The sequence below is a fragment of the Aquila chrysaetos genome, chromosome 18, assembly GCF_900496995.4.
Source record: "Aquila chrysaetos chrysaetos chromosome 18, bAquChr1.4, whole genome shotgun sequence".
Taxonomy (NCBI): Eukaryota; Metazoa; Chordata; class Aves; order Accipitriformes; family Accipitridae; genus Aquila; species Aquila chrysaetos.
In genome coordinates this window covers 12,819,540-12,843,188 of record NC_044021.1, presented here as the reverse complement: position 1 = coordinate 12,843,188, position 23,649 = coordinate 12,819,540, and the positions used below count along the sequence as shown (strand labels likewise).

Here is a 23,649-nt window from a genome sequence, read left to right as displayed (position 1 = left end):
ACAAATGCGGGCCCAACAGAAGGGACCTCTCAACAAAACTGAACTTTTTTACTAACTTACTAAACTATTGAAACTTACTGCTGGATCTGACCTGTGGCTTAGACCTCTACCTAAATCCAATAATACCAGATGCTTAAGAGGAAAGTGAAAAGAACTCTTGGAAAGACCATATAATTTTCAGCCCATCAGAGCCTTCTGCAATCTATTTTTTAAAATTTGGAAACTGGCATGAATTCGGAGGCATGAGACTATCAGCTCTTGTTGACATTAACCTGAATTCAGCTGAACAGCACTATCACAATTGCTAGCTCAATGCTAGACTCCAGACTGCAAGAAAGTCTGATGGCAATAAGTTCAAAAATCTACTTGAGCTATACAAAAATACTTTTTTTTTAATTGTTCTGGATCTGTCACCTTTCAATGTCACTCATATGAACTGGCTTTTGAATCATTGTTGAGACCAAAAAATCCTTTGAAAAGCACTCTAACCTGATATAGATATCAGATTTCAAAACACACTTAACCTTTAACCTAAGGTCTAGCCTGATGCTTATTTTTAGCACACCTCAGTATTATTAAAGTGCTCCAAAATAAGTTTTAGTCCCCCCTCCTCTCTCTCCCTTGCCTCCTCCCTCCTTTTTTTAATTGTGATGTCCCATTGCCATCTATCATTCAGCAGGTCAGCATAATAAACATTAAGATGTTCTCATACAAGTGTACATTGGTCTAGGACTGCAAGAGGTCATTTTTTTTGTGTGCACAACACCACACTTAACACAGCCTGCTGTTTTTCTAGTTCTACTGGAGTACGTACATTATCAATAACTGGAAACAACACATGTTAACAAAGAAAATAGAATGTTTAATCAATCAGATGAATTGACTGGAATCCCCGAGGAAGCTGCTTTTAATCAAACAGAAATTTTATATCAGTTCGAAGCCTTGAAGCATGAGTTTTTCCATCATTCACCAATCTTATAATGAAGAAGCCCACACTGAAGCTCTCAGCCAGACAAAGCCAAGTATGAAATTCTAAGTATTCATAAACAAGATAACCAGAACACAAACAACACAGCATGCATTAAAAAAGATATTGAAAAGCAATAACAAGTTGAAAGTTTAGATGTCTCCTATTATCCCAGATACCTAGATACTATCAGTTATTTCCAACTTTTAAGTCTAACTGCATATCTTTGCAACATTAGAAACTTTTTTTTAAAGCAAACAAAAATATGGGACTATTTACAAAATGCCTTTAGGTGTCTTAGAATACACATACACATAAATAAGTCTTTCAACTGTCTGCTAACCACAACTCCTTTCATTTCAGTACCTTCCCATGAGTTCATTAAGTCCTCAAAAGTCAGGTGGCTGGGCAGCTTCTCTCCCTCAAAGCCACTTCCACAAGCTACCTCCTTTTTAGAACTCTACATTTCTTGACAGTAACATTGATAAGACACACAAGTAATTTTATTCTAAGCCATCTGCTCTACCATTAAAACTGAAAAGCTTTTGAGGCCAGCTACGTGATGATTTTCCATCCAAATATCTGCACCACTTTTTCTCCCAAAAGCTGTACTAACCCAGCTCCAAATCCCAAAATGGTTAGCCAAAGACTGCAGGCGCTTGGTAAACACAACAGCCTTAATTGCAGGAAACATTGTATTAGTTGTGCATGACCTGTGAAACTCAGACCTATCCTTGGATGACTTAGCCATTCCAATGCATCAGCAGAAATAACACGCTGGCTCCTGACGCCCCGTTTTTGACAGTTTTTAGACTTTTAAGTGTAGCAGCCGCGGCTTAACTCCCAACTCTTTCTGCTAGCAGCACACGACTTATCTCTTGACAGCAGGCACTGAAGAAGGCACAAGAAACCCCGAGACAGCTAAAAACTAAGGCTGACATTTCCATCCGTCACATTTCTTCCACGTTTGGCACACGCGTGACCTTCACAGGAAGACCGAGGCTCGACAAGGTACGCGAGCGGGACGGGGGTAACGTCGGTCCTGGCGCCCCATCTTCTCAGCCCCCGGCCGCCCCGCTCCTACAGCCTCCCCCCGTCCCGCACGCAGGTAACAGAAAACAAGCGGCGATGCCAAAACGCCTTCCCCCCCCCTCCCCCGCCCGCCCTTCTTCCCCACCGCCACGCACCGGCAAGGGCCGCACCGTGAGGCACCCCCGCCCGGCCCCCCGCGCCCAGCGGCGGCTGCCACCGCTCCCCGGAGCCCCCTCCTGCCCCCCCCCCCGAGCCACTTACTGAGCTGGCCGGAGCCGGGCTCCCTGCCGCCTGCTCCCCCGAGCACGCTGCCGCCCAGGCCGCCCAGGGCCCCGCCGGCGGGCGGCGTGCCGCTCTGCCGCTCGAAGTTGCCCGGGTTGGAGAAGAAATCGCGGAGCCGGGGCAGCTCCCGGCCGCTCTCCAGCAGCTCCGTGTGCAGCTCCAGCGCCGTCAGCAAGAACTGGTCCCGCAGAAGCTGCGCCGCTATCGCGTCCATCGACACCCGCGGCGGCTCCCCCGCGCCGGGGCCCGCGCCGGCCCCGCCGCCCGCCCCCGCACCGCCGCCGGCATCGCCCGGCGCCGCCGCACGCAAACCCGGCAGCTCCTCGGGGCTCCCCGCGGCCGCCGCCGCCTCCTGCTGCGGGTACGCCGGCCCCGCCCGGCTCGTTGCTGCTGCTGCTGCTGCCGCCGCCGGGCCTGGACTCCTCGGGCTCGTCCTCCTCGGAGTCGCTGAGGAAGGGGTTCACGCTGCTGCCCCCGCCCGCCGCCGCCATCTTACAGCCCGACACGGCGCGACGGCTGCCAAGGCGCTACCTCGGCAAAGCCTGCGCGGAACCGCCGCCGCCGCAGCCGCTCCTGGCGGGGCCGGGGCCGCTGCCAGCCCCCTTCGCTGCTGCGGGCGCTGCCGCCGGCGGCAACAGCGGCTGCCTCCCGCCGCCGCTGCCTCCTCAGCCGCCTCCCACCGGCCCCGCTACCGCTTCCGGATCCCGACTCTCGCGAGAGCTCCCCCGGCCAACAGCGCCCCAACGCCCGGACCCTTCCCCCGCCGAGGCCGCGCGCCCGCCCCCTCCGCGCGGGAAACGGGCGGCAGCTCAGGGCGGGGCCTGAAGGAGCGGGAGGGGCCTTTGTCCGGGGGCGGGGCTTTACGGGCCACGCCTGGGCGGGGGGCGGGGCCGGGCAGCGGGGGCGACCAGGCGGAAGCGGCCGGGCGGAAGCGGAAGTTGCCGGGGCTGGCGGGCGGAGAGAGGAGTGAGTCGTGGCGCGTGCGCACAGGAGTGCTGCCCGGGGGGGAAAGGGAAGGGGAGGAAGGCTGCCGCCGCCGGGCCGGTCGCCCGGGTCCCGGTCCCTGGTTGAGGGGGTGGGCACAGGGCTGCCCCGCCCGGTCTCCGGGGAGCTCTGGCCGGTCTGGGGGCTTCGCGGCGGCCGCCCAGTCTGTGGCCTAAGGGCGTCGCTGGGCGCGGTGCGGGGCTCGGCTTCAGAGGCCGGGCTGGGGCCCGGGCCCCAAGGCACCCGTCGACCGACCCGGTGCCGGTTGTGTTGGGGGGGCCAGTGTGGGGCCCCCGGTCCGGGCGGGTGCTTGGGCGGCCTGAGCCGTTCTCTGGCATCAGGTGTGCCTGCTAGGCCTTGAACTGGGAAGCGTGCAAGCATGGGTGGTAGTAAGTTGTGCGTCTGGAAGTACGACGCAGTCAATTTTAAAAAGACGATGCGAAGCTCTTACCTTGTCTCTTACCTTGTTTCTTACCTGGCAAGAAATTCGAATTGAAGCCGGAGGTTAGCAACAGGTGGTGTTTGCTACCGAAGGAAGTTCAGCTCACTAGAAATGATGCACAACAGGGTCAGCGTTGGTTTGTGTTCTGTTCCTTTGACAATAACGTCCCATGCCCACTAATAGGAGCTCTGTTTGTGTACAGCTGATTTACTAGGAGTTACTTGCTTAACTGCGGCTGTAATCTTGGTAATAAAATAGTGGCAACGTTTTGCAGTGATACCGAGATCTAGAAGCAATGTCAAGTACTGTGACTGCAAACTGTTCCATTCATATCCTGCTATAAAAGATCGGTGCTTTCCTTCTGTTTTTAATTTGCATAAAAATTTGTGAATAGTGTGATCAATTTCACATTCTCTCCTGTAATAAACTGTGAATTTTTTTACTAACTCACTGTTTTATGTTGTCGATATACAAAACGAGAGTAAGTAGTGGAGCGTGACCTGGTTGTAGCATAAAGTAAAATGGTGGTATATCGAAAATGCTTTAAAATTCAAGTCAGACCACAATAAAAATAAGAATATTTCACTATTGGTGCTCCGGTGGAATTAGTAACCCTTAGAGAAATCTTGTGCTTTTTCCTTCCTTTCTGGAGAGTTAAAGCATGTTAAGTATAAACGTGATAACAGTTGATACGCTGGTGTTGTGCCGCTTCCCTTAAAATGGAGGGAAAAACTTACTGATGTCCTGTAGCAGCCTCTAGTGGCGATCGGCGATGTTTACATGTGCCTTGAAGCTGTTCAGATGTAGTTCAAACACTAAATTCTATCTTTCTTTTAAGAGACTGATTTCTGCCGACTTCTGTGTGCGGTTGCAGGAAGGACTAACTTTTTTCCCTCTTCCTCACCTAAAATAATGTAAAAGTATTCTTCTATTTGTTTGGGTTTATGAAACTAACTTAAACATTTACAGATGTTACTCAGTTGCTCCAAAATAATTTATGGTTAGCTGGGCTAAAGTTAATACAGCTGAAACGTGTATTCCAGAGCTGAAGAATGTAGGTAGAAAAGTTTGTTTTTAACGATATGCTTCAAAACAGTTTCTTATGTGGTATACCAAAGGGATGTTTTTTTGAGACACCTGAGAAGAAAACCTGGTAAGGAAAGTGTAGCACTTTGGAGGACGTGTGAGGCGGAAAAAGATGTGTAAGTTCTGGAAACAAAGCATTATATAGGTCTGCTTGAGACAGGTAGCTACAAATTATTTTTCTCTTCATTTATTTGCTAGTCATTCTGAGAAAGGCAGATTGTTCATCAAGCTGTGTTGTTTCTTACTGGAATTAATGTTTCCTTCTAACTTTTGAAGGACTTGAGTTCTATATCTGAAGAACGACATACCTAAATACATCTCAGCTTGATTTCTAAAAATGGGTCTGACAAGCTAAGTATCCAAAATACAAGAGGCTTGTAGAAAAAAAAAAAGATCTTCAGAGTTTTTTGGAGGTGGTGTTATATAAATAATTTTTTCCATCTATGCGTGTTTTTTCATGAACTTTTAAACTTGCAGTTCTTGAGATGGAAAATAAGTAGGAAAAAAAAATCAGTCGTTGCTTTTACTGTGTTGATTTTGGTAGAAGTGTTAAATCTTGAGCTAATGCTTCAAAGTTTAATGAACTTAAATGTATGACCAGTTTCAGGTTCCCTCTATGCTGTTTGGTGGGGTCGTGTGTGTGTAAAGTATGGTTTCTTTCCATGCTACTCTAGTACAGTGTCAACTGCTCTCACAATGAGTGAATGCACAGTTTAAGTCAAGCTGTAAGGGGTTTTCTGTTTCAGCTTCTACAGACAGGGTTTAAAAAAAAATGTGCTGAATACTTGGAATGTATGAATTAATGTGTCCTAGTGAGTCCTACAGTGAAGTAGGGTAGCTTTGTTTCGTCTGATTGGATTCCCAATCAAGACGGCGAACAAAGTAATGGAGGCAAATCTGAATCAAATCTGATTTCTACTTTAAAATAATGCAGATCTGTGAGTTCTGCCAACTCTGCTTAACTCTTCTTCTAAAACTGAGCTACCTGAAAGAATCTTTGTCTATGTATGTTTATTTAAGACTAACTTTTACTCCCTTTCAAAAGAAACTTTATGGAAGTTACGATTTTTATGTTTATCTTCAGACCTTAAAAATTGAATGTTAGTGCTTTGTAAACTCTAACCTCAAAAATATTTTGATGTTCTGCAGGAGCTGAATAACGCACATGTTGAGATTCATAATTTGGTAGTTTGTGCTTACAGACCTCTGCCATTTCTCTGAAAATATATCAGTTTTAAGGGCACGTTTTTTAATGAGAATAGATTGTATCAGTAGTAAACAGTTACTTGTGTGTTAAGTACAGACATAGCTTTACCCAGAGAAACTGACTTTAGAAAGTTTTTCTTAAATTGGGATTTGAAGTAAAAGCAGTACAGCAGTGTGAAGGGGCTCTTGGAAGTATTTTCAGCCTCAGCAAAAATGTGATAACGTCCCATGAAGTCAGATGAGGACCTGAATTAAACAAAACAAAGCCCCAAATCCCTTTGAATCAAAGTTTGGCTGTGTTTTTCTACCTCTAAAAGTGTTGTTCTGAAGCATTACGGTGAACAGTGGATATTTGGAAGCCTACCATCAAAAATACAGTGAGCAAACACACTCAGAGCCTAAGGAGTGATTTAGAAAACTTGTTCAAGCTTCGTGATGTGTGTATTATGTTTTTGTGAGAATGAATAGATGGGAAAAAATGCTGTTACAGTTGAGTGAGGAGACATAATTTGGGAATAAAAGATATGACCTTTTATGACACCACAAACACTAAAGTATTGAATTGCTTGGGCTTTGTTCTCCCTAGTCTGGACGATGCAGTGTGTTGTCTGGAAGTGTAGGCTGCAAAGAAAGCTGCTCTAGAGGGTAACAGACCACTCTAAGGTGGTATGCCTTAGCATGCTGCACCATGGTGAAGGACAGTGTAGATGGGGAAGGGAAACAGTACGCTGAAGTGAAGTATGAAAATGATCATTATAAAGTCATTCTTGAGTTATGAGGTCTAAAGGTACTAAATTCAAATGAAAAGTTGTTTTGGCCCAAATGTAAGTGTCTTGTATTGAAGCTTTGTGGAGGTCAAGACAATTAAGGCTTGACATTGAAAAGATCTTATTTATTCCTATCAGTGCAGAAGCATGGGCCAGCTTGCAGAGATGTTGCTGTGCTGATTCCATGCTGCTGCTCTGTGCTTTTGAGGGTTGCCTGCTTCACCTTACTCCTCTTCAATTTAGTATTTGCACAGTTTTGCAAAAAAACCCCTTATATTTTCCTTATACTGGCTGCTGTTCTTCAGTCATGTTCAAATATAAGGGGAAATAGGGTAAGAGAGATTCGAGATGGCCTGTGGAGGAGGTCATGCAATAAACTATGGTGTTAATAAAAGGAATACAACTAGTGTGAGATGCAGGCTTTGGAGAACAAAGTAGGAGTCTGAGTTCATGCTTTGAACATGCTGAGTTAGCACTGTTGCTGGGAGGAGATGCAGTTGGCAGATGGTGCCAACACAGAGGTTTGTTTTGGGAATTAGACTGGGGAACTAAACTACAGCAAAGTTATCTTTACTCTTCCTTCCCTTTTTTTTCCTTGAGGTTATTTTCAGTTGAACTCATTCTCCAGTCTGCTTGACTATACAGTTGTACAGATGGCTGTGCCAGCCCAAGGAAGAGGTTTGGCATGGGAATAAGTGGGCAGGAGCAGAGGAGGACAGGACAACTCTCTGCAGCTGTACTGGCTTTGCTTTCCTTGCAGTATTTGTGACTGTGAAGACCTCAAACTTGCTTTTAATTACAAGCAAGTTTCTGCAGATGGTAGGGTACAGGTGAATAACTGCTACACAGAAGTGAATAATAGACTTTTTCTGTCATCTCAAAACTAGCTGGTTGTGTCCTTTCTGAGAGCAGATACTAAGATAGGTAGACTTTGCCTTCATGTTCTTGACATGAAACTGTATTTAATGTCTGTCTCATAATAGTAATTATCATCTCTTTGGAGTCTTCTACCTATCTGTGTTGTATTGCTCCCCTCTTTTGCCAGCAGAGAGATCAGGAAACTACAAATGATTCTCCATCTTTGGGGGGAAGATGTAATAGGAGAACTGGAGAGATGTTGCCCATCTGTGTTTTCCAGGTTTCTGGGACTCCCAACAGCTTTTGTCTTGCTCTCTGAGCTTTTTTTCTACAATGAAGCTATTGCCATTTTTTTGCCAAAAAAGTTTCAGTGGTGGGGAGCTTTCATTTTAAATCACCAATGCCCCATATTGCAAAGAGGCAGAATACTGATTGTTTCCAGGAATCATTTCCTGGCTCTGTTAATTACTAGAGTCAGTCAGCAGCTGAAAAATAAAGGTGTCTTACAGAAATGAGAAGTGGCTTGGCTTTGTCTTAAAAACAAACGTAGGCTCACGGGGTTTCAGCAGAGGGTGTTTACAAGTTGATATATCGTAAATGTTAACGAATGTTAATTATTCTGTTAGTAGAGATTGCTGTTGGAGCAAAAAGAACTTTATTCTAAAGTGAATGTCAGTATTTCAGGCTGCAGTAACTGATAATCTGAGTGGGTTTTTTGTCTTATGCACGCTTAGGAAAGTGCTTTCTATGTGAACACCTTGCAACTATGGCTGCTAGTGGAAGAGTTAAAGAGGAGCTGACTCCTTTGCATAAAGATTTCTTACTGCACCTCAAAGTATCCTTGGACAAATACTGTATATACTTACATTGCTAGCTGAGAACTTTGATGCTCTCTTGAAGGTAATATAATCCATCCTTTTAGTGTTTTTCTGCACTTTACAAGTTGGCTATTGCAATTTTTTTTTCCAGTAGTTTGTTTCATTTGGTGAGTGAAGGAATTCGAGAATTTTTTTCCCTTGTGCTTATTTCTTTATGACGAAGCAATACTTCCTGGCGGCACGTTTTCAGGGTGGGATTTCCCCGGGATTTGGTCTCTGATGGTGCCGAGTACTGGGTCGCACCGTGAAGACGATCGGCTGCGTGGGGGCCGGGAGCGGTGCAGGACCCTGGAGAGCGCCCGCCTGCCGCCGGGGCGGCGGGTGTCCCTGTCCCGGGAGGGCACCGGCCATCGCTGCCCTGGGGCTCACGGGTTGCTCTTCTCAGCCGCGCTCATCGGTGAATTGTGTCGCGTGATGCATCTCCCATTTGGATTGCTTTCCTTGTGTGTGTTCACCTCAGGCTTTAAGAGAGTTTTTGTTCTCGGTGGGAGACTTTTACCTCTATCTCTGTCAACTTTGCTGTGAACTGAAGTTTGGTATGTAAAGGTGTATGAAATATCAATTATGCTAGCCAACTGAATAGTATTCAGTTATACATTATATTCAACTGGCTCGCATAATTAAGTAGTACTTTTGAACTCAAAAGCTTGGAAGTCCTTTTTTTAGAAAAACGCTTTTGGAAGGGTGGGACCCTACAAATTGATTATTTGACTTATGTATTCCTTTTACTGAAAGTTATTTTATTGAAATTTATTTTGAAATTTTGAAATTTTATTGAAAATTATTACTGTATGTTTAGAAGGTTGTCTTGTAGTCCTTTTTTGCCTTCAAACTGAAGCTATTGGCCAGTTGGCATTCAGAGGCTTATGTGCAAGATTCAACAGATTGACTTGTTACTATCTGACATAATTCCTGTTTATTTGTAATGGTTGATATTGATAAGAAAATGTGACTTAAGATAAACAACTTCTGTCGGCTTGTTTAAACCTTATTCATACTAGCTTCTATGGAACATACTTTAAGCACTGTTTGTTTGTTTGTCAAAGGCTGTTTTCTCCTCTGTGTGTATACAGAATACATTTGCAAGCTGGTTTTGTAAAGCTCAATGCAGCTGAAAGTTCTTTTTCCATCCCTTTCCCTGAGTGCTCTATGTTATTGTTTGTTGTATGACTTTGAAGAGTTTGACCCTTGTCCCTTTTATTGCTAAAGGGAAGAACTGTGTTGCTTGTATTGGTGCACATGCTTTATTGCATAGCTTTAATGCAATTTCTTTAAAAACATCTCAGGGGGCTTTCAGCTTTCGTTTGTCAGGGAGGGCTCCGATGAGACAGCAAGATTGCTGTGGCAAGCTGCCTTCCATGCTTTTGCATTCTTTTAAGTGCCACTTGCCTCTTGACCATAGCAGCTGTGGAAGTTGGTGGGCTGGGTTCTGTTAGACACTCTCGGGCTGACATTCTTTCCCCAGAAGTATCCCATGAAACTGGTAATATGAAAAAATCTATCTACAAGATCTCCAAACAGGGCAAGAAAAAACAATGATAGAAAAAAATCCTTAATTTTTGCAAGAATAGAGAAATCTGAGTAATGCAACACACTTGGCAGCACAAAAAGAACTAAATAATCCATATTGAGATGAAAATATCATGTTAAGCTGTAGAACAGTAGTGCTTGAAGAAGACTTGCTGATAGAGTATTGTTGAATGACTCAGAAATCAAGAAATAGCCAAGAGGATTTGCAAATACCTCCTGAAAACAGGCATAGCCCCCCCCCAAATGCTTCTGCCCAGTGAAATAGCTGATTTGCAGCAAAACCACTTGGGGTTTACTGTTGTTGGGTTTTGCTTTTTCTGAGTTCTGAATTTCTAGCTGCCTGCATACTGAGCAGATGTAATGCTGAATTTCTACTTTTCTTTTTTTTTTCTCCACTTGGCTAACAAGTGTTACCAAAGGGTGATGCCCTTGTTTTCTCTTTCATGGCTCAAAGCGGTCATCATTTCTAAAAGAAGTACCCTTGTTATATTTGTCAATGCTGTCCTGTTGTCAGTGTTGTTCTCAAGTATGTTTTTGTGCCTGGGAGATTAGGGATATGATTTCCCATGTTTACAGGATAATTCAGAGAAAATTGCGTAGGCTGGCATTGGGGTAACTGATTTGCAGTACGTTCAAGTATTAGGACACTTGATGTTTTATTGGCGCCTTGCAGGCCATAGTTAAATTTATGCTTGAAAAGTTTTGGCAAAAGAGACTTTTCTAGGCAGGCGGAGTAATTTTGATTATCAAGTGATGTTAAAAAGAAAATTAAATATTCTTTGAGCTCTTTGCCTCAGCTTTGGATGTGCTTTACTGAACCACATTTAAAATTTAAACCAGATGTCATTTGTTGTTATAATCCCTAAAATGCTCAGTGAAGATGTTGAACATTAAATAATTTTAAACAGATGGTTTGAATTACAAAAGCCACTTCAGTGCAAGAGCAAGTGGAAATACTGTAGTTGCAGTTGCATTGTCTGGCAGAGCATGTTATGCCTCCATAGAGAAAGAGAATGAAATTTTGGAAAGGAGGAAAAGGGACTGTATCACTATCCCACTCCTATTCATAGTATGATTATATGATGAAGTCAAGATGAGGATTTTGGGTTTCTTAAGTAGGATGTAAAGATATGAGAGAGAGTTACTCTGAGACTGGCTGGCAAGTATATTCTTGTATATATTCTCTTGTATAAATTATTTTATGCAGTCAATAGGTGTATGTGCTGTGACAGCAGGAATGACTTGATTGCATTTCTTGACTAGTGTAACTCTTTAAAAATCTAAATTAGTAAAAGAATAGGGTAGGGACTGCTAGTACCATCTTAGATGACGTTTAACTGCCATACCATGCAAAATACTGTCAGTTAGACCACACGACTTCCACTTTGCTCCCCTGCCCTAAGCAAAAGGATCATTTTTTATGTACGGACAAATTGTACAGTCACTACTTTGACAGTTTAAATTACAAAATGCACAACACTGTTTAGTTGAAAAATGTATTCGTCAGCCAGAAACATTGCAGACATTCCTGTCTTATTTCTTTTTTCTGTAAAAGATACTTAGCAAGGCCATTGATGCTTATTGAAAATACATTTCCAATGGATTTTCTTCATCTTAACCAACAGACTTGACAGTATTAGTGAAGCATGGTCCCTCTAAAAGAAATAACTAATTTATCTTGAGCTCCCTGTCTTGACACTTTATTATCCTTAAAAAAATATTCCTGCCAATGGGGCATATTCCGTGTAGTATTTTCTGTATGTTTTATTGCTTATGTGAAGAATGAAAAATATAGAAGGGAAATGTTACATTTCTCATGAAGAACTATATTGTATTGTGGTACAAGTACAGTTTTCTTTGCCTCATAAATAGTGGTGAGAGATTATAACTTCAGAGGAATGCAGCTTAGATGTAGATTACTTCGGGAAAATGAGGGCTGCACTTAATTATGTCAGCCCTCCTGTTAAGCACTGAGGAACCTGATCCAGCTTGGGGCTGTGGATGTAGCTTCTGTGGCATGAGTCAAAAAAAGAGGGGGGGGGGAAGTCTTGTCAGCAAGTTATAGATCAACTTGAAGAGAGGGAAAAGCTCATGTGAAATAAACTGCCTGCTTCTTGTCTCTGATGGTTGGGCTTCAGTGGCTCATTGCAGCTGACTTGCTCCCCTGCCACTGTCACAGTCTGGGTGTTTTAGTCCTCGCACTGACATGGAGGAACTCACAGCTAATAGCAGGATTTTTTTGTATTGTTTTGATAGGTGCTAGTACAAAGAAAGAGAGGGTCTCTTCATCCCATCTGCCATCAGCTGAACTTCCCGTATGAGGATTCTGGGGGAAAAAAAAAAAAAAAAAACAACCCCCAAAAAAGACCAAAACCAAACCAACCAAAAAACCCTTCTCTAATACGTGTGAATCACTTTATTCTGGAAAAATAATAAATTGTGGTCAGGAGGTCCTTGCTGCTTTTCTTTCTTTAATCTCCTAGACTTTAAGAAAGGTATCTGATGGTTCTGCCTTGTTGTCTGTCGGAATGATTGCTCCCCTGCATTTGCTCACTCTTTTCTCTGCTTGTGTACAACATCCAATAAAGTGAGAAGCTCTGAAGTCTGCTGAAGCCCCTGCCGTAGCCAGGGCAGTGCTAATTTTCTACTTGCTCTGTTCATGTGGACAACTCATATTTAACAGGCAGTGAGTAGCTTGGTGGATCTTTAGTACTTTTCTGTTAAGGATCCAAAAATGGTCTTTATTTAAGAATCCATGCCAGCTTTGTGTTGTTGGCTCCAAATTGTTGGAACAAGAAATATCTTACTGGGATAGCTTAAATTCTGACATACTGGAGGTTGGACAGTATCAGTATTGGCTCTGTATTTAGTTTAGGAGGCAATGACAGAAGGAAAAAATATAGAAAGAAAATAATGAATCTGAGTCTGATACATAGCTTACTAGTTGGGCTGAGTCTGTAGGGAGGTGAATTGGCTGTCTGAACTGTATTACAACAAGTGATATGTTTGGATGGACAGTAAGAAATGGCATGTGGCAAATAGGTTGCAACATGCTCCTCTGTTATCTACAAGGTTAGAAGCTTCTTTCTCTTCTCTTGGTGTGATAGGCAATTGCTTAACAGAATTAAGTAGAATAATACAGTCAGGATTTGGGCAAAGATGGCATGTTGCTTTGTGAAGGTAAGGACTGTGGGAGGTAGTGCACTAAGTCACTTGCTAAGGGATTGCCTGGGAAGGTATCAGAGGACACAAAAATGCTGAGATATCCTTGGCTTAAGTTTTCTTGACAGAAAGATGTAAGATATATTTCCAAGTGACAGTTTGTTTATCCACTTTTTGGATGGCTAGGCACCTGAGGGCAGAGACATTTTTGCACTAGTAATAAATAGGTCTGGCTCCTTGTCCTCCAAAATGAAAAGGGCTGTGCGTGTTTAATACATTTCTGTTTTTCTTCTCTTGACAGTCTGTGGCTTTTGCTTGTTCTTATAAGCTAGAGTTTAATCCACATTTTTCCTTTTATCCTTGTTATTTCTTCCTTTTAGCATGCCTAGCAAGGTTTCTGCCTTGAACTATCAAGCACCAGGCTCTACAGAGAAATTTGCTCATGATGACCTCTGTAACAGAGGGGGAGAAGAAAACTAAAGGACTCTATTTTCCTTTGTGTGGTATCCTATAGAAGCTGGATTTCATTTCTGTATCTCTCATGTGAGATACAGAGAACTAGTATATAGAAAAGCATGTTTCCTGCTAGGGCAGATACATATACAGTGCTAGCTGTGCTTTCTCTGTGCCCAGAAGGCATGAGAGTAGACACTACAGATTTGAGGGATGGCTGAGCACCCAGATTTTACTGGGTTAGCTACTCTCTCCTCTTCTCAGTCAGAAAAGCGTGCCAGAAGGCTGCTGGGCACCAAGGAGTTTGATACTGATGCTTCCATTTGCAGCTCCTGCTGATGCCAACAGGCCCGTCAGAACGCCTATGAGATCCTGTTCAGCCTCTGGTTCCCACATTGGATCTGCAGGTTCAGACTGGCTTTCGAACCACCCTGTCAAATGGTGATGCAAAAGCACAAAGGGGGAAGAAAAGAGGGGTGGAAGACATCTCTGTATGGCAGAAGACTCAGATGAGTGAAGATCAGTGCATTTTCAAATTTAGAGGTGCTGTCAACTGGTTCCAGCTGATCCTGCACTGGTGGTGTGGAGGCTGACTGTTAAGTGACATCCCTCTTTGGACTTGCAGTCTGAGACCTTGCATTGCATCTTTGAGAACACAGATCAACTGATGATTCCACTGCTCTTGGAAATGGGTGGGGGAAAAAAGGTGTAATGCTAGAGCATATCATAGGCAGAAAAAAGCCAGATGTGCCAGGAGATCTACACTGAGGTTTTCACTAAATCTTCTTTTTCTGACTCATGAAGATTGTGTCCAGATCTTGTAAGGAAAAGGATATTTTCAAGATAAATATTAACTTTCCCTCTCCATAGTGATGGCCCCTCATGCAAGAGTGCAATGGAGGAGGGATGACCACAAGTATCCAATTTATACTTGAAGTGAGAGATATTAATCTTTTTCTTCTGTTCGTGCCACGAATGCTTGCAGCTGCAATTACACAGCACAAATGTTGCTTAGCATTAATCCTCCTTTTCTATGGAGGTCCATTCACAAATCCCAGAGGTCCCTCTGTCTTTTACCTTCACTGTCTTCCTTGATGATTTACCGTTCAAGGTTCAGTGATCCATGGTAAATCAACTTTTAATACTAGGGTTCCGGGGGATGGATGGCTGCTCCAAGAAGAGATGTTTTGTCTCTGTTGCCTTGGCATCCATTGAACTAATGACTCTTCATATCAAGTAGCTAGAAATGGATGGACAAAACTATCTTGTTGCATGGCACAATGAAAGGTGGTAGCCCATTCTAGATTTAAGGAGCTCCAATACCTGCAAATGTGAATTCAAGTGACGTTGGCATTCCTAATTAGGGAAGAGGGTTGTCCTCCAATTTGCAGGACATATATTTTGACACCTGAAATCTGGAAGTGTACAATTAAATGTTGATAGTGAAATGCTGGTAGTCTGGCCTTGTCAGCTCTGTTGGCCTTAACTTAGATTGTAGCTGGGGTGACTGCTTTATCTCTCTTCCTAGGAGAGATAAAGCACCCTCATTTTTCTTACCAGTGTAGGTGCAAACTGAAGAAGACTTCTGAATGGTACCTCTGATGCTCTTTTTGATTTTTTTGACTTCCTGTTGTGCCGCCTTTTTTTAGTTAAAAGAACTCTGTGCTGTACCAGTTGGTAGCAATTCAGCCAAGAAATGCACCAGTATCAGCCAACACCTGTTTCTGCACAGCAATGGATCACTTAGACAAGCTCTTTCTCAAACTGGTTTTTATATGGGAAGGGGCCATTTCAGCCTGTTGTTCAACTGTCTTCCACCCATGTCTGTCTTAGACTGTAGTGCCTTTAAATTCAGAGGGGCTAGTGAAGGCATTTCTTTGACAGGGAATACTTCATTAATATCTGAACCTGTTTGTTTCCAGATGTATTTGTCAGGTCTCTGATAAGTAATTTTGTAATTCAGTGAATATGAATGACTGAATGTGTTATCTTGGTTACCATTTTGTCTGCCGTAGGGTGGCTCAGAACCTGGTCTGTACATATAGTGGTTGCAGCGTCTGTCACAGGCAGTGTGCCTGGGGGATCCCTCTGGCTGTCTTCAGTCTCTAGGAGAAGCTTTCTGGAAATTAACTTGCCCATTTTCATTCATCTTGCCATACCTTTTAGGCAAACTAATGTTTCTGTATCATGGGTGAAAACAGAAACTTAAGTCTGCATTCAAGGACCCAAACTTTGCCCTTCCCCTGAGCACTGTCTCCCTTTGAGAGGACTAATGTGCACGGTCATTCTTTTCTGATACAGTCTCATTGCTCTCCTTTGTCAGATCTTTCCTGCCTGCCCCATTCAGCTGTTAGAGAAGAGGATCTCTACAAGAAATGTTATCCTTGTGCCTGCTTGCTTGTCTTTCACCCTTCTTGACAGTCAAATAGGTATCAGTATCATGGGCTGAGAAGAAATGGGGGTGTGCTCCAAGTGGCACAGCATGTGTTGAGAGGAGCTGAAACCGAGATGGGAATGAACCTGTGGAAAGTTGGGCCCAAAAAAGCCTAGTCTTGGGCGTTTGTCCTACAGGGGTAGAATGGATGCTTTGGTTTGGAAGTCCCAGAGAAACCCAGGCAGTGATAAAGAACTTCCTTTTCCATTGAAAACTAGTTACTGGAAACATTTTGTTCTTCCGTGATACTTTGGATGTTTGAAGAGGATGTATTTCGCATATCAGCTGTCTTAAATGAACTTCAGGCACTTTGGGCTTGCAATGACCAAGTTGAGTTGTAACTTGGTCAAGATGAAAAGGTGTAGAAGGTCACTGGTTCTGTAGAATTGCTGTTGACTGTATTTAAACTTTGTTCGTTGAGTTGGAGCCTTCTCTAACCACAGATGAGTGCTCGTTTGCAACACCTTGCTGAATTGCTTAGTAGTTTGAAAGCAAGACTGCTCTTAGGAAAGAGCACCAAGTGCCATTCTGGCATTCAACTGAGATGCAGTTAGGAGCTTTCCAAACACTTTATACCTGTGGGAAAGTATTTGTAAGCCTGAGGATAGGATGCTCTTCACAGTGGTATGTCACAGTGGTGACGCACCAAGTCATGCATTAAAGGAGCAACGTAAGCTAAGCTAGAGGCAGAAGGAGGTTCTTTGGGAGCTGCCTGTCTTGAAACCTTCTGATGGTGATGAGCAGTTGGATGTGTTGTGCCCAGATGAACAGTGTAATGTAGTCAAACTGTGGTTGCAAAAGACAGTATGTTTGTTTGTTTGTTTTAATTAATTCTGTAGATCACTATAGTCTAAGACAGCATTCAATCTGAATTGTGTTGATTGCACTCTGCTGCAAGCAAGGGCTCAGGCCTGGGGAGAGTTAAAGCAAAAAGAAATAGGTAGTGCTGAAAACAATTAGGTTACTAATACTTTAATTAGAAGAACTTAGAATATGTTAAGCTATAGAACTGTAGCACTGGGAGTATACAACAGCAAGTATCTGATTGAAGTAACTGCTTTGTTTATTAGGGTGTTTAGTCTCATCAGTTTAAGGCATGAATAGTTTGGATTCTCTTATCAAACACAACTATATCAAAAGAAAAAACCCTATGGAAAATAAAACTGATTGAATAAAATGAGGTCTGGCGTTCAACTTAATGGTATTTCTGTGACTGTGGTTTCATGTATTTAAATTCATGCAGGAACCCTGAGTACTTAAAAATAAAAAATAAACAAACTGATATTTACAAATATTCCAAGTCTCTCTTGGAATCTCACTTGTAGACACAGAAGCACATAAGTTCCTGATTAATGAAAAATTTTTGTTTGATCACTTAAGTGAGACTACTATGTGTCTCTTTGAAATGTTGTATTTAGTTATCTTGATCTTGTTATGTGGTTTTCTCTCCAAATCTCAAAAATGAGAAATTACTATATTAATGTTTCTGATTAGGACTGGAGTTGTTGCATCTGTGTTTCGGTAGGGAAAATGGGTGGAATTGGAAGTTATGGTTAAGTTGCATACAGATCTGAATTTTCCTTGCATTAGTAAGTAATAATATATATTAACTTTCAAAATTTTTTTTTAGTATGTGGGGTTTTTTTCTGTTTTCCCTGGCCCTTTAGAATTTTTATTTAAAAATATCTTTCAGAGTTTTGATCAGAGTTAAGGTTATGTGGTAGTGAAGTCTTTTTTCTTTATTTTGTAAGAATTACAGTCTTACCGTGTGGTGGCTGCCTGTGTCTGTCCAGCTACTGGAATTCTGTAAATAGCAAGATAAACTTATATATTGTCATTTAGAAGCACTGACTAGATTCTGAAACAAAGAGTTTCTTTTAGAGAGAGGTGTGTATTTACATAGGTAATTGAATATCTGAACCTTCCAGGCTGTTAGGAACTTCTGTTTCTAAATTGGTGAGTGGGGATGTTGTTTTGTTGAGGTTGATAATTAGCTAGTATTTAAATAACTAAGTTAGCAGCCTGGACAGACCTAATAGTACTTTGTCAGAACTAAGCCTCATTCAGGCTCAGATCCCACACTTGCCTGAGTCAATATAAATATTTGCTTTGCCTTCAGTAGGCATGAACCCCTCAGTACATGTGGCAGACACATAATTTCCAAGCATACATGCTATTAAATATATTTGTATCCTGAACCTAACTTCAGAGGATGAGAGGGCAGAAAAAATATTTTAAAAGGGAATATAACTATCAATGAAACATAATCCTTCAGCTGTTGTGCTTTTGTCACCTGTTTTAGAAGAGGAATAGTGTTCTGCCCTCAGCAAAGCATCTTCATTACTTTAAAAGAAGTTTCCTGTTTCTAGGCAGAATATAATGAGCCCAGAATTGATAGTAAACTTAGAAAAAGCAATTTTGGATGGATGTTTGCTATAGGATGGCTTTCCCTAGCTGTCTTTTGCTTGTGTTTGCCTCGACATACCTCAACACTGTCATGCGATCAGCCGGCAGAGGGTAGTATCTTCATGGAGACATTGCATTGTCCGAGTCTTCTGTCACTGATGTAGGTAACAAAAAACTGCTGAATATCAGACAAACTGGCTTGATTCAATGGTCTTTTGAAGCCATCTGATACCCCACTAAACACCAGAGATGAGTTGCTGAGACATAATTACTATCTGAAAGTCTGAATTAGCCATGCAGTGACTTTTGACCAAAACTTCTGGGGAAAAAGCTTGTTGGAAGCAGAAATTGATTATGTATCCTGGGTAATGACTGTGGTTATGGTACTCCCATTCTATAACAAATGAAATAAATATTGATTCTGATAAGTCTCATCTGCCTAACTATTTTTCTCACTCCCTCTCAGTGTTGGACTTTGCCTTGCCAGCCTGCTGTTGCCATGGGTATACCAGTCTTCATACTCGCTGGTCTCCTTGTGCATTTTGTGTTCTTGGTCTCCATTTTTGACATCTACTTCAGCTCTCCCCTGGTTCATGGTATGACTCCTCAGCAGACTCCACTGCCACCTCCAGCAAAACGTCTCGTACTCTTTGTTGCTGATGGACTGCGGGCAGATTCACTGTATGAATTGAACAGCAACAATACATCCCAAGCACCTTACTTGCGGTAAGTCCATCTGAAAACTCTACTGATGCAAAAGATTTCACTTCCAGAGGCAACTCTGTGTAAGAGAACAAGAGAAACGATGGCAACTGTGGTGGCCTGGGTACTGCCTTTCCTCTGCCTTTGAAGTAACAAGCCTTGCAGAAATGCATGAATTTGAGTTGGTGTCCCTTGTTGTCAGTAAAGCTGCCAAACCATGAACACAGTAAATTGAGTCAATATTGTCCTCTGAAAACTACAGCTAGCCAGTAACAGACAGGAGTGTGAACTTTCTCCATTCACATCAGCATGGTATCAATTCTGAAGCCTAACAGAGTCATTAATTTAAACTGCTTCCTGGATGTTCAGTTTAGGACTAGTAGTTCATTAATGTGCTTGTCTTCTAATTTGAAGCTACTGATGAAGCTTTTTAGGGAGTGATTAAAAAAGATGGCCTGAATGGATCTAACAGCAGGCTGCCACTTCCTATTTGTTCCACCCTTCCTGCATGTGTGACCCTGCTGCCTCTCTTGTGCTCTCTAGTGTGTGTCTGTTTAATGGAATGATTTGGTTTAAGATTGTGAAAAACTAGTCCTGCCAAAAAAGTGTTAAAAGTCATATCCTTGAGTGCTTAAAACTAATTTTCACCAACCTTCCCTGTTTCCTTGTATCAAGATAATTATTTTATCATAAGACAAATAATTTCTTAGTCTAAAAAAAGTAGACAGTCTTAAATAAGACTACTTTTGTGTAATAGCACTGGTCTGGCTTGAATATCGGAGCAAGCCTGAATTATCAATCATCTGAAGCTGTTAGGGTATTTGCATCTGCTATAGAAACCTGAGAAGCCCTTGCTACAGCATTTGCCAGTCTATATAGGATTACTTGTACCTGCTTTTCCGGTTGTGTTTTTGTAAGGTGCTGTCTGCCAGTGGCTGATGTCTGTCACATCAGTGTGAGTTTTCCATGTCGTCTTTTAGCAGTGGACTTCACACTTCCTCCAGAGCAGTTTCTTCTTCTAGCAGTAAAACTGTTGGTCTTTTGCACCATCAACAAGGTGTGAATGCCGTAGTGGCCCCATCACTAGGGGCAGTGATGGGTAGTGGCTAGGAAAGAGTTATAATGGGTATTTTTGCCCTTCAGCATTATCACGCCTATCTAGAAATAAAAAGTTAAACCATGTATTAGCTTGTCCAGTTGGGGAAGCTTGCGCTTTTGCTGTCTCTGCTTTACCTTGTTTGTGGAGTTACAGGCTTTCTATTTCAAAATCTATAGAAGTAAAAACATTGTCACCTGTGCTGAAAGTACGTGGCTGAATGGAAGGGAAGAACTGCCTTGTAACAAGCAAAGGTGCTGGTAGGTCACTGAGTGGAATAAAATACCAGTAGAGGATTGAAGTGCCATCTCTCTCGTTGTCTATCAATCTGCATATAAATACACATGTGTGTGACCATGTGTATGTGAGAAATGATGAAAAGAGAAAACATGTGGCATGTCATGCCTTTTGAAAGGCATGGGGCTAGGCAGTCCAGGGCATATCTTCAGCTGTATTACATTGTCGTGGTTTAAGCCCAACCAGTAACAAAGCACCATGAAGCTGCTTGCTCACTCCTCCCCACTGCCCCAGTGGGATGAGGAGGAGAAAATATAAAGGCAGGCTCGTGGGTCAAGACAAGGACTGGGAGGGATCACTCACCACTTATGGTCATGAGCAAAAGACAGGCTTAACTTGGGGAAGAAACAAAATCAGTTTAATTTACTACCGAAGACAGTGAGAAGTAAAAAACACCTCCTGCCCCCCCCTTCCTTCCTGGCTCAACGCCACTCCCGGTTTTCTCCACCTCTTTCCCCCCAGCGGCGCAGGGGGACGGGAATGGGGTCTGGGGTCAGTCCTCGTCTCTGCCGCTCCTTCCTCCTCAGGGGGAGGACTCCTCGCTCTTCCCCTGCTCCGGCGTGGGGTCCCTCCCACGGGAGACAGTTCTCCGTGAACTTCTCCAGCGTGGGTCCTTTCCACGGGCTGCAGTCCTTCAGTCCCAGCCTGCTCCAGCGCGGGCTTCCCCAGGGAGCGGCGGCCATCTTGGGGGCATCCCCCCCCCCGCTCCGGCGTGGGCTCCTCTCTCCCAGGGCTGCAGGTGGGCATCCGCTCCCCCGCTCCCCTCCGTGGGCTGGGGGGGACAGCCTGCCGTCTCACCACGGGCGGCGGGGGCATCCCCTCCTCCTCACGGACCTCGGTATCCGCAGAGGGGTTCCTCTCACGTCCCGATCCCCCGACTCGCTGCGGGTTCCCCTTCTGAAATCTGTTCTCCCAGAGGCGATACCGCCGTCGCTGATGGGCTCGGCCTGGGCCAGCGGCGGGTCTGACTTGGAGCCGGGGAAGCTTCTAGCAGCTTCTCACAGGAGCCGTCCTTGCAGCCCCTCCCCTGCTACCAAAACCCTGCCACACAAACCCAAAATATATATATACTGCTACAATTTCAAAGCAAGAGGCTCAGCGTTTTGTCACCAAACCTTTGAGCTACACACCTTCTGTAAGTTAACCTTGTAAACAGGTTGACAAGATCAGATGTCGGTTGCTGGAAGTGTTTCCTTTTTTATTCTGCCACGTTACTGCTGTCTAAGCTTTCCTTTTTCAATAATATTAACCCAAAGTATATGTAATTTAATATAAAGTTCACTTTTTTGCACATTCATTCCTAAGTGCCAAGTGTTCAGTCCCTTATCCACTTTATAGTAGCAGTCAATATAACAGCCAGATTACTTGTCTCATCCAGGTGGAGCGCTTTGGGCACTATTGCGTTGTTAACGAGGAAAGATTATTTTTAAATGAGCAAGAACCATTCTTGTAGCAATGTGCTATAAATAGAAGCAAAGTTTTAGTAGGTACATAAAATTAATAATAAATATCCATTAGGCTTGGAGCAGATTGCTGGCTGATATATGCCCAGTACCTAGTCTTTTCTCTTACAAATATTCTTGAAAAAAATCAATTTTTGAGCAGTGTTGTGATAGCTGTGAGGGACGGTAGGTGGTCTGAATTGCTGTGGTGGTGGTGGTGATTTTGGAGAAGATGTTTTCTTCCTTGCCTGTCATGTTTCAGCAGTATTACTATATCATATTCATCATTGTTATTATGGGTAGCTAATGTTTATACTGTCAAGGAAATTATTTTTTTTTACATGGTTCTTCTGAGTAAAAGGCTTCGAAATCATTCAAAATAGCTCAATGTATTTTGATCAGGTAAATGACAGTATTTGGCTATATTTTTTTTCTGCCTGGTATGTGTTATTGTTGACTTCAGATCCTATGATACAGCCCCACAAAAGCAAAGGTAAAGGATTACTTTCCAACTCAATAGAAATCACATTCTAATTAAAAGAATTTCCTACCTGTTGTGACAAGTGTGAGGAGGGCCAAAAGTGTTTTATTTTTGTCTTAAATCTTCCACTAATGCTAGTGCAATGCATTTTGATCGGAGTCTCCAGTGAGAATAAATTAGAAACCACTTTAACTAATACTTAAATCCTTTTTTCAAATTAGTACTTTTTTTAGTACAACTTGTCTTAAACCCTAGCTGAAATGAGAGCTACAAATAACATGTCAGAATGCTCTATCACCTTTTACAATTTTCACTGTGATATTTGGGCTCTTCCAAATAGTCCTGTGAGCTTTCAAATAGGCCTGAGAATGTGAGGTCTAAGATGAATTAAAAAAACCCCAACAAGCAAACTGTGAATCCTGCAAGCTTAGAGTGGAGCCTGAAATTTTAGGTTGTGTTTTGATTCTTATTTCATTAGTGAGAAATATATTTAGAGCAGAGGGTACAGATATTGTAATTAACAGTTGTGTAAAATCTCTGATAAAAATAAAGTTACAAATCATGAACTTAGAATCTACTTGGGCTAAAACACATCCGAAAAAAATATAGCAAGTTTTGTAGCTTATATCGTGAACAACAAAAATACAATTTCCTGATAGACTTGACTCTTAAAAATTGCTTTGAATTTGTTCAGAAGATTCTGCTGCTTTTTTCCTACAAGTTAGTATAAGGTATGTCCTGGTGTGTTTTGCGTTCTTTCTCCCCTTGCTGTGACAGTGGGCAGTGAATCTTTTTCTTCTTCCAGAAGATGGAGACAAGAAAACAGCATATGGTAATGTTCACTGCTTGCTCTCCGATGGGCTCCAGCTGTTCATATCCTCAGCAGACAAGAGTAGTTTATGAGGCTGTTCCTTACACCTGGGCTTTGTCCTCTATTTTCTTTGCTTTTTATCTGACTATTGTATGTGCATAATCCCTAGACAATTTATGTATTTCTGTATGTGTGGTGAGAAGGTATTCTCCTTTACTTCAGTGTCATTGCAAAAGATACAAGGTTTACTTAAATTTTCTCCATGCTGCTGAAATGATTTGCACCTTCTATTTACATGGGTTTTAAATTCACTTGGTGCTGGCCTCCAGTATT

General features: G+C 42.8%; 2 protein-coding genes across 4 annotated transcripts in view; one reads left to right on the top strand and one right to left on the bottom strand.

The window, feature by feature from the left end:
* The window catches only part of RELCH (RAB11 binding and LisH domain, coiled-coil and HEAT repeat containing), an 86,607-nt gene extending 83,614 nt beyond the window's left edge, over positions 1-2,993 (bottom strand). Inside the window, 2 exon segments of the mRNA XM_041118301.1 lie at positions 2,261-2,654; positions 2,656-2,993. Of these exon segments, the coding sequence (XP_040974235.1) occupies positions 2,261-2,654; positions 2,656-2,772 (511 nt within the window). The 5' untranslated portion in view covers positions 2,773-2,993.
* A 159-nt stretch (positions 2,994-3,152) lies between these two features.
* PIGN (phosphatidylinositol glycan anchor biosynthesis class N) overlaps positions 3,153-23,649 on the top strand; it is a 111,267-nt gene continuing 90,770 nt past the window's right edge. For 2 of the 3 annotated variants that reach the window (XR_005930827.1, XM_041118331.1), the window contains exon 1: positions 18,954-19,213. Coding sequence is in view for 2 of the 3 variants with exons in the window: in XM_041118331.1 (XP_040974265.1) it covers positions 18,987-19,213 (227 nt within the window). In the remaining variant the exon portion in view is untranslated. Of the gene's footprint in view, positions 3,248-18,953; positions 19,214-23,649 lie in introns of those variants that run through there. The other variant, XM_030041907.2, reaches the window with a different exon arrangement.